An 11,709-nucleotide genomic window follows, 5' to 3' on the forward strand; every position below is an offset into this window, starting at 1 on the left:
ATTTTTTGTAATTGGCCCAGTGACCAATATTTTATTTTTTTTATTGATTCAAGTTACATACAAAACAATATAAGTTGTTATTACAAAATTATACTTAATATTACAGTAAAATCTTCAATTAAAAATGACAGTCACAGATACAAAATATCCAATTAATATAGATAAACAGAAACATTCAGAAATTGTGTTTTAAATGAATAGTTATCTCAAATGAACTTTAATAATTAAATAAGATTACAAATAAATACAAAATTATCTATTCCAGTAATTTACGCGACAATTTTTTTTCAAATTTTCTACCAATTTTTCTCCCAAAATTTTAAACAAAACACAAACCTGAGGATTTTGCACCCGATACAAACATTCATAAGGTCCATTTTCCATCTTATTATATTTAATTTAATCAATAAGAGTCAGTATAAACTATAGGAAAGTGTTGAACTCTGCCGCTCGACCACGCTATAGTGAGACAGGCGCCATCTTTGAAATTCTGTTGAAACGCGATGGTCGATGGCACTTCGTTGTCTATGCCGTTTATAAGGCAACTGAAAAAAAATAGCATTAAGTTTAATAAATAATTACACGACAATTTCTATAATATGAACTCAACACACTTTTAAAATTTATGAAGTGTATAAAGCTTATTTATTTAGTTGTACGCACTAATCTCATGAACTACTGATTCAATGTGAAAAGCTATGTTAGAAATAGCAATTTTTTATCCAGAGAGGCTAACCATATGTACATTTATTACTTTTAAGTTCATATGAAGTTGCATAGGTTTAAAGAGCTCATCCTAAAAAGTTTTCACTTTAAAATAGAAGAACTATTTGATATTTTTTAAATAGCTTACCAAGGAGTAACATTGAGCTGCATCATCATCTGAGTAGTGCAGAACACAGCTATAATGTGGGACTCTTCAAATTGTAAGACGAGATATTTTCCTGTGGGATCCCAGCACATATCTAGTATGGGGCCCCCAATAGAATCACCAGAGGGCAATTCCACTTTTGTCACATCAAGCACTGGTTGCGCTTTGCTGTCTTTTGCTCCTGTAAAATGTGTTCAAATTAAGTTAACAATAGTCAAATTATCACATTATAGGTGTACAATTATATCCATGTGATGTGGCATAGTTTACAAACAGATAGTTTATTATTCAAGTTATTGTGCATGGTTGATACAATATGTATTTGCAACCACGCGGCAACCTCGCTAACACCAGAACTCTAGCGACCACGTGGCAACATCGCGAACAATAGCACTTCGGCGATCACGAGGCAACCTCGCTAACACCAGCGCTCCGGCGACCACGCGGCAACATCACGCGCATCAGCGCTTTAGCGCCCACGGCTTTGTATTCCATACTCAGTATCATTACATAGTATAAAACAAAGTCGCTTTCTCTGTCCCTATGTCCCTTTGTATGCTTAAATCTTTAAAACTACGCAACGGATTTTGATGCGGTTTTTTTTAATAGATATAATGATTCAAGAGGAAGGTTTTAGTATATAAACTAACCATTCAACAAGCCAGTGTTCCTCAAAGCATATACAATAGGCTCTCCCTTAGCGGCAAACAGCACTATGTCCTGCGGCCCCCAGCACGCAGCGACCACGCGGCAACCTCGCGCGCACCAGCGCTCTGGCGTCCAAGTCTTTGTATCCCATACCCTGTATAGAAACAAGAAAAAACTTAATAGTTATTGATATAGCTCTATTTATATTTTAATCCATACTAATATTATAAATGTGAAAGTAACTGTGTCTGTCTGTCTGTTACTCAATCACGCCTTAACTTCTGAACCAATTTGCATGAAATTTTGTATAGAATTATTTTGATACCCGAGAAAGGACATAGGCTACTTTTTACCCTGGGACATAGGATAGGTTTTATACCGGAAATCCCACGGGAACGGGAACTATGCAGATTTTCTTTGACTGCGCGGGCGATGCCGCTAGTATATAATAATTTGTATCTAAGTTATGTATAGGCGGCAAGTAATTGTAATGCTGAATGCAATGTTGAGGAGATTCCTGCGCTACAGGCGCGCACGTCATACTAATATTACTCATATACATTATTTTTTGGCAGCGCTGAAGAAATTTGCCACTAGATATACTACCAGTCTAACATTAAAATTTTGAATTGTTTATCGTCTCTTTAATTAAATGATAAAATATTTGCAACTGAAATAAAACAATAAAATATAAGGTAAATTACCACACTTTACCTAAATATAATAGATGATGTAGCGGCAAATATCTTGCTTGCATTGAGCGACCATCGTGCAAACACAATTCCACCCCCAGCCACCCTTCGTAATGGTACTGCCGTTTCCATGGCAACATCCCAGATTAGCATGGACGTGTCTGCGCCGCAGCAGCTGATGAGGAGGTCGCCATTTGGAGACCAGCTCACATCGGTGACTGGACTGTGACCTGATCTGAAAGTAATTATAAATTAATTAATAAATAAAATAAATCTGGAAGTAATACTTCTTGAGTGTGTTTTTATCGCAATGAGACGTGAAAGATTTGAAAGAATTAATTTGTATTTAAATTAGTTAGGAAACAATAACCTAACTGCACTAATGTAACTAGTTATAGAGATATATAATGTATTCTTGGTATATTATAAATACTATTATTCAATAAATAAGTTTAAAATTGCCGCCATTATTGCATTTTGTATGAAAATGTAAAAAAGCTATTCTGTACATCTTTAAAGTTAACAATATTAATATATATATAGACTTATTTATTTAATAATTTCTGAATCCTCTATTAAAGCATTACAATAATTTCATTTTTTAGAGTTAATTATAAAAAAATTGTACCTTTTCAACACAACAGCATTGCTCGAAGATGGTTTAGTAAACATAGAATTAGGGTCCACTGTCCACACAATCACTCCCTGCTCACATCCAACCGCTATTTCTGACACTGAATAAGGTCTCCAGCTCAATGAGGACACATGACACTGCGATTTACACTTTAAAGTCGACACAAAGGACACATCAGAACTATACACCCGGACTCCATCATCTGCTGTTGCTATAGCAATTTTCGTGGTATGTGGGTGCCAAGCCATACATTTCACAGGAGAACTAACCCAGTTGCGAGTTCTAGAATATTTCGATACAATCTTAGGCCCTATATCCTTCAAATGAGGTTGTAAGAAGTATCTAAAAGTGGAAAAGATATTCGCGATTTTTAATGCATATGACGCAGTTACAGCTACGATTTTATTGTCACGATTTGTGGTCGGATCCGCAGCTACACTCAGAGCTTCTAGAAAACCCTGGCTGTACCAAACACTTGATATTTTCTTTAGAAATGTGTCTTCAACGTTTATGTACATTGATACATTTTCGTCCGATAATCTGTGATAGTGCAGATCCCTTGTGACGTTTATTTTAGGGTGATTGTTTACCTGTAATAAGAAAAAGGTCATTATCATTCTATCCAGATAAGGTAACAAAAAAATAAGAACATAACCTTACCGTATTAGTGAATGTTGATACATTTCCATATCGGTTGTTTGCACAGCAATATACTTCATTTATTTTACAGTAAGCAGTTTCATTCGGACTTGGTAAGTCAGGAAATCCTTGAAATATCGACATTTTTATATTTAAAACCTTATTGTTTGTAAAATTCTAACTGATTTACCGGCAACAGTTCAAATTTTGATTATTCCTCCGATTGCGATTGGCCGTCAGTTGTCAAAATTCAAATGTCAATGTCTCAGCGACTCCGTGTACACCAACTACGTAAATCAGAACGTTTTTCAAAAGTTTTTCAATGTTAAAATTGTATCTTATTTATAATACCCACTGAATTTTAAAAATAAAACTACAATTTTTATGCAATGTAACAGTTTAGATATTAAAACAAAATATTTAACGTTTTAAATAATATAACAGCGCAAAATTCGAATATCAGCGCAATCTTATGTTTTCAACCTGTGTTTTCAACATTGAGCTAATAACTGTAGCATAGATTTGTTCAATGGTTTTCAATAATAATTTGTCTGCCGATCGAAGTAAGTAATTTTTTTTTTATGTTATATTTTGATATTTCAAATCGTCTGCTATAAACTTATATTTATTCAGTTATGTCGTTTAAATGTTGTGGTTCTATTTATAAGCACATTATAAGTAATCTAACTACATAACTACTTACCTACCTACATGAACGTCTTGTCCATTTAAATAATCTTACCCAAAACCATTGAGGTTATAGAGAGGACACCACGAAAAAAATCTGTGCAACAAGCGCGGCGGCGCGGGGCGGCTAGTGAGTCATACAATTTGCAAATATTCTGCCTATTATTACTTATCAATTAAAACCAATCAATGTGACAAAAAAAAATGGTTTGAGACTATTGACACTAACTCGTGTTAGAAAAAGTGAAGTAGCGATGGCCTCTCTAGTACGTAGTACATAGTAACTCAATGCCCAAAACCATGATCATACATTAGACCAAAATATGCACTATAAAAGCCATTAAAAGGAAAGTAGATAAGGCTGTGGATAAGGCTTGAGCTGGCTATTCTTGCCATTATAAGGTACTTTGTGTGAATTTACTGCGGCTCCCGGTGATTTATGCAACGCGTTGTACGTCGCTACTGACAACAGTAATAAGTTACCTACCTACTCAATTTACTCTTTTCTAAAACTAGAGTTAAAAAAAATCGTACACATTATTTTGTACATAACTGAATGTTCAGAATCTATAAAATTAATTGTTTGATTTATGTACTTTATGTAGGTAGTTATGTCCGTTTGACGAAGAAAAAGCTTTAACATGCATTAGGTATAATAGTTTGCCTTTGTTAATTCTTTTGTAAATTTTCTATTATTATGTAATTTATTAACAACTAATAACAAATGTGATTATTCTATTAGTTAGATAAAAAAGTATTTTATGTTAACTGAAGCTCAATTGCATGAAAGTTAGATTTTCTGAGATTACATTTTCTATAGAAATTGAATAAAGTAAAACGAGCGGCTTCACGAACCGTAAAATATCCGACTAAATGGAAATGATGAATCAATTTTAAGATCATGGATACGATATTGACTTTTTAATTAAAAGATAAAATCGCCATTTTATATATGACAGCTTTTTATGCAGATTGCAGCGTAGTTTTATTTTGAGTTGTGTGATTTCTATTGAAGGATCAATTCGGTAACGTACCTATTGTTTATTTGCAAATAATTAATAATAATTGTAGGTAGGTATATTATGTATCTCAATTCCATAATAATCGGGTGCTATCTTAAGGAAGGTACCCGGTCCTTTAGGAGGCTACGTGGGGACACGGATCCAACACGCAGAGGCCCTTTTGAGAACTTTACTGTGTTGTGGAACACCAGCCTGCCCATTACTGCACTATAGATATACAGCCCTGGGCAGTGTAGGTTATTATAGTTATGATTCACATCTTTATCACATATCAAAAAATAGCGTGTGTGCCGAGTACACGTGTCAGAAGTGAAATTTCTTTGGCAAGATTCAAAGTTACCAAAATTGTCCCCTTACTCCATGATGAGACGGTATTGCCATGACGCGACCTTTAAATTTAACTCTTAACGCGCTTAAAGAAGTTTCACTTCAAAAATTTATTTCAATGAGAGAAACAAAAATATATGAAATTTCTTCTAACTACCCACAAAGCAATATTTTAATCAACCTCAAAATACTCTGATCACATAATTATGATTTCTATGTTCGCATTTTATTCAAAATATACCTGAATACATTTTTCTCTAGGGTTCCAGATAAATTTAAATTGAAGAAGCCGTAAAAGTTACGTCATATCCTTTGATGAATGTCATATCAGCATAATTTTCTTTTCATATTTAAATTTTAATTACAATTTAAATTCTTAAAAAAATATATCATTGGAAGCACTTTATGGTCCAGAAGATATTAGTGTAGACTGTAGTAAATAGTAAGTAACGAGTAAACTCTACATAGATAAATACCATTAGGTATATTTGTGTTGTGATACCTATAATGTCTGTTTAAATAATTTATTGTTAAAACTGTCGTAAAACCAAGTGTTTAAAACTTTCTTTTATCGTAAAACACACTAGAGAATACTGGGAGACAAAATGTGAATATTGTTGGCAAGTTTTAGAAATCGGCGGCAAAGTGAAGTGTCTCCTGTAGGCTATGGGAATATTAGACTTACACTTTTTAGGGTCCCATAGTCAAAGACAAAACCCTTGTAACTCTGAATTCATTTTGAAGTGGTTAGTGGAACTCAAATTATAAATGCGATATTCCATCAGATCACGCGTATTTAAGTCTAGGTAATATGGTCGATTCCAATCGTTTAATTCTAAAATATTATAAATAAAGTTAGGTACCTAACAAATCATAAATAAGAACAACAATTGATGTTTGTTATTTTCAGAATTGCGATATTTCCAAGCATCTAACAACCTAATCTTCACAAAACAGTTATTATTACGACCATGAAGCGACAATAAAATTTTACGCCATTGTCAAACAGCTGGCAACGCGGGAATATAAAATGCGCACGATGCTGGCAACACTGGGAATCATAGCAATAACAGCAATAACACAGAGTGAAGTCATTCCTCTTAGAGCTCCCGTGGGAGGCACTGTGTTGGTGCCTCGGGGAAATGAACCGATGGATTTGTATAAGCTGGTAAAATTTTGTGCAGATAATACTTTTTATCTATCGCTTTCCCAGTGTGACTGCTATACCCATTTGTTGGTAAATTAAGTCCATATTGTGGCTCGATAGTGTTACGGTAATATCTAACATTCGATGCGTATTTTTTATCTGTGATAAGAACCGCTGATTGAATTGTGATAAGAACCGCTGATGTTTGAAGATTCGGAAACAAAATTATTTGAGACAGAGCTCCAAACACACACACCACAAGCATAAAATATTATTCACATTCACATTAATTTATAATGAAGTCTTCTTTGATTTATTGTTAGACAACACAACTCAAAACACCTAGACCGATTTTGAAAAACCTTTTACAAAGGGACTTCATCTTTATCAAGTAGATTATCATATTTTATTATAGTAATAGAGTAACTAAGTATAATTGATTTTAATAAAAACCCATCCAGTGTACAACTCAAACAATTTCAATATCGCGTCATGGCAATACCGTCACGTCATAGAGTAAGGCGACGATTTTGGTATCTTTCAATCTTGCCAACGATCGATCTTCATAACTTATATCCTAACTACATAGAATGTATCTATTTATTCAGATACCAGCTTGGAATATCCTCAGAAGAACAATCCTCCGACCGCACGTGGAAGCTGGTCCAGGGTTCTTCAAGTCAGATCCTGTGGAGTACTCTCCAAACAGACTGGCGAAGGAGTACAAAAAGTTATTCGCTTTGAAGAAGAAAATGGAAGAGAGGGACAAACCATTGTCACCTTAGAAAGTTAAAGATTCGTTTATTTTCACTTTTGGTGAAAATATAAATAAAGACTTATACGAAATTTGTTTTTTTTAAGCTATTGCATAGCTTCTATCGCGGGCCTTGAGCGCGGGGACCGAATCGAGAAATTCCGTAACGAAAAAACTTCACGCTCCCCACTCCGACGGGCTCGGGGGTGTGGCTTGAAGGCATGCTATGCAATAGCTTTACCGCGGCTGTCCCCGGGTGCCACGTCTTTTTTTTAACTTTACCAATTTGCCACTTAAATGTATGTCAACGGGCTCTACAAATTTGAACCTAGATAACAAAATAGTCAAGTTTCAGTTTCTTTCGATATTTCAATTACATTGAAAATAGTTAAAATTATAATATTATCACCTAAATCGTAGAGCACAAAATGCAACATAAATGAAAATGAAAATTTGTCTCGTAGGTTCGTAGAGATACGTAGAGCATTTATGCTGTAACTATTGAAGAAAAAATAAATCAGATTGTTCGGTTTACATGCATTTCTTATATTGTTTTGGACGTAGGAACTACAACACTAATGCATGCTTATTGTGAATAAGAACATAGAAAAAATATTCAGAAAAACGTGGTTCTCCATATAACCCCAGTTAGACATACATCTAAATATTATTATAATCTTAATTTCTTTTATAATCCCCAAAAACAATAGGCATTATAAGTTTTTTAGGTTCTAGTATTTGCCTCAACCTCGGAGGAACAAAGAGAAACTACTCGTAAGTCTACAGAACATCACTGAAAGCATTGACGAAATTACTTCTTTGTCTATTTAATTTTAGTGGAAAAAAACTTTATTGACAGGCATATTTTCAATAAAACGCGCCGTAATTTTCAATGTTACCCATAGAATATTCAATTTGTTTACTTGTAAAAGCTAAAAATGCTGACATCGGGTAACAGGGTGCGGTAAATGCCCTACTTTACCGAATACTATAAAATGTAGAAGTTCTATCATTTTTCTTTGTGTTTCCTTCATTGTTATCCTTATTATACAAACATACAGAAACAATTTCTATATGCACTTTTTTAACAAAAACTAGCGGTAAATGCACTACTTTATAACATACTATAAAGTGTAGAAACTATAATTTTTCTTTATGTTTCCTTCATTATTCTTAATATCCAGACATATATCTATAGAAACAATTTCTCACTTTTATAAAAAAAAACTAGCGGTCCACCCCGGCTTCGCCCATGGTACATGTTTACGTTTTCTCTCCTTAAGAACCCTTCTCGTACTTCAAGGAATTATTATAAAAAATAAAGAATTAACGAAATCGGTTCAACCGTTCTCGAGTTATGTAAGCACATGTTGGTAAGCACCAACACATTTTGCGATTCATTTTTATATATAGATTTGATTACCTCAATACATATCATGATAATGTGTGATTTCGAATGTTCCTGGTGGCACATAATTCAGCTGAAAATAATCCCTTATTTTCTATCTTACTTGACTATAATTCTATAGAAAATATAACAAATATTATGCATCTTAGATGCAATTGAAGTGCTTCATAATACAGATTACATTGTAGTACAGTGTTGCTTGTCACGTCCAGTTTGTAGATTGTGCTGAAATATAAAAATCTATTTTATAATGTTTTTTGTTGATGTTCGAGTAAATTTCATGTCTCTCTAGAAAAGTACTAGAAAATTCGTTGGGATAATTTTTATTTCGTATATGAATGAACGTTACCTACAGTGCCTATCATGTGAGTAGGAATCTATCTTATGCTATTCTGTTATTATATTTATTACCAATATCAACTCCTAAAAGGATTCGTGTAATACCTTTCGATTAAACACACACATAGATCTTCTGGAATAGAAATATAAGCTTCTTTTTACCAGGGTACCAAGGAAGTAAAGCCACGGGCTCTAGGCTCTACTATATACAAACTTTCGTTTTACTTACTAAATCTGTAAGAATAATTAAAGGTGAGGTTCTATACGTCAGGTAAACTTTAAAAAACAGTTGAAATATCATGTCAAGTACAATTTATTATTTTAGCCGCACTATTTCATTGAAACGGAGACAAGCGAACACAAGATAAAAACCTTGTTTCGCACAGAAACGTAAGCGAAGACGTGCACAACAGGGATGGAATAATTATTTTAAAATTAAATTAAACTTGAAATAACGAAGGAAACGCTTTAACTAAGGAATTCTTTGTTTCTCCACACTGCATTTATTTAATTCTCTTCCTGTGTACCGTTTCCAGCTACATTCTTAAGAATGTAATGAAGAAATTAAAGCTTTGTATTTTTTTTATTGTATGTTTTTTCTAGATTTCAACCCGCGACTTTCTTCGCGTTATGTTTAGTAACGAATCTATATGTATTTAAAAAAGTATGTAAGTTAAACAAGAAAGGATCAACGTTCTCAATTTCTAACCTCCCTTTAATTTATTTAGCTTCAGAATTGATGCAGATTTTACCATACAGCAACAACTATTTGTTGTCCATAAAACAAAAAGTATAGACTAGGAGTGGGAAAAGCTGTTAAAACTGTTTTAACTGTTGTATAAACAGGAACCTCTCCCGATAGATGCTTTATAATGTGCGAATTGTCAAAAAAGAAGATAAATAATATTAATATGTACATAGTTAGTTTTTAGTCAATAAAAAAGTCCTTATGGACTATAAAAATAGTTCTAGTAATAAGTTTGTTCAAACAAAGAAACTCGAGTTAGCTTTAAAATATTAGTAGCATAACGAACATTGTCACATTTCACAGTTGCATAATATTATAACTGCACAAAAGGATAATGAAAAAAAATAATTATTAATACTCTTTGTCTTCAAAACATCAATAATATCAAATTAGAATCCAACCCATGAAGTGTTTTACTGGAAGTATACGCTCTACATAAAAATAATTTTATACACACATTATTTACTACATCCGTTGTTCAGTAAAGTAGATTTAAATTTGATGAAAGCGAGCATATTTTGCTAGGATATGGATAGATGGAAATTCGATATACACTGAAAACTTTAATATCCTGCATTCTCTCCCCGCATCGATACTGGCTTTACGCAAAATATGATACAGTGATAAAAAACGGTATTATAAACGTTTTACTTTGCGGAAATGAAGGTTTTATGTAAATTTTTTAATGTGTTTTTCGGGTTATGTGGGGATATAAGAGCGCGCAGTCGCTTTTGAGATTACAGGCACGCACCATTTTTTATGTGGAAGATATAACACAGAATATATTAAGATTATATATTAATAGGTGAAAATTATTAGATACATACTGTTCAACAATATGCTATGAAGCCTACTTTTTATACAAACATTTTAATTTGGAAATTCTACATTTTTTATTTTAAGAGTAAAATAAATATAATAATATCAACGACAGGGAACATTAAAACTAAGGTTCCTTTTATTGAATATTTGTGGAAGATTGAGATTTATATGCCAGAAAGCAATAAAATACAATACAATACAAAATTCTTTATGTAACACACACGAAGAAAAGAAAAAGAAAAGAGAAAAACATATAAGATAGGTACACATGTTAAATAAAGCAATGATTTAAGTATAGTTGAATACATTTCCTTATAACAATGTACTATACCTATTCCAATTCTCATGTAGTTTTCTACATAATTCTAGAAAAATCTTTCAAAATCAGATTTCACTTCAACAGATTTCAGAATATTTGGGTCACCAATTTTGTGACTGACGGACATCGTCACGTTCGAATAATTTCATAATTTTCGCAAAAACAATATCTCTGGAGAGAAATATAAGGCTTTGTTCTTGGAAATACCTACTACAAACTCTTTTCTTTGCCCCGTCTATATTTAAAGTCGACAGGAAAAATTCCAGACAGTGAGAATCCTCGGCATCCGTTCGATTTCTATAAGAACCCATTATTTTATGAATTTCCATTTTTCAACGTTGTCATCAAGTTTTAATTAGTCGCTGCAAGATTGGATATTTCACAAGGATACAATAGAATTGTTGAAATATTGCAATATTTCAATTTCCATCGAATACTGAGTAATAGCTTTTCCTTTTGATATAAGATGAATTCAAATGTTCCATTAAAATTATATTTTTCAGCAAAACGAAATGTTTATTTAATCAAGTAGACTTATTTTGGATGCGCTTTTGATGATGTAATATTATAAAACGCTAAAAAAACCTCTATTCTAACCTATGTCTATTAATAGAAGAAATTGCTTGACTGCAGGGCTTCTAAAATCTGTCTT

The 11,709-nt window shown here is 32.9% G+C and overlaps 1 protein-coding gene across 1 annotated transcript; it reads right to left on the reverse strand.

Moving 5' to 3' along the window:
• Window positions 1-366: 366 nt before the first annotated feature.
• On the reverse strand, window positions 367-3,699 carry Aladin (aladin WD repeat nucleoporin). The gene is made up of 6 exons (XM_090111632.1): window positions 3,506-3,699; window positions 2,840-3,435; window positions 2,234-2,446; window positions 1,522-1,673; window positions 854-1,052; window positions 367-545 (listed from the first exon to the last, which is right to left on the reverse strand). The coding sequence occupies exons 1-6, from the start codon at window positions 3,626-3,628 to the stop codon at window positions 404-406; spliced, it is 1,425 nt and encodes a 474-aa protein (XP_089967758.1). The 5' UTR covers window positions 3,629-3,699; the 3' UTR covers window positions 367-403.
• Window positions 3,700-11,709: the final 8,010 nt, after the last annotated feature.

The sequence above is a fragment of the Colias eurytheme genome, chromosome 17 (genome assembly GCF_061535395.1).
Source record: "Colias eurytheme isolate Ceu_HAF_F1 chromosome 17, ilColEury1 Martin Lab GWU primary, whole genome shotgun sequence".
Lineage (NCBI taxonomy): Eukaryota > Metazoa > Arthropoda > Insecta > Lepidoptera > Pieridae > Colias > Colias eurytheme.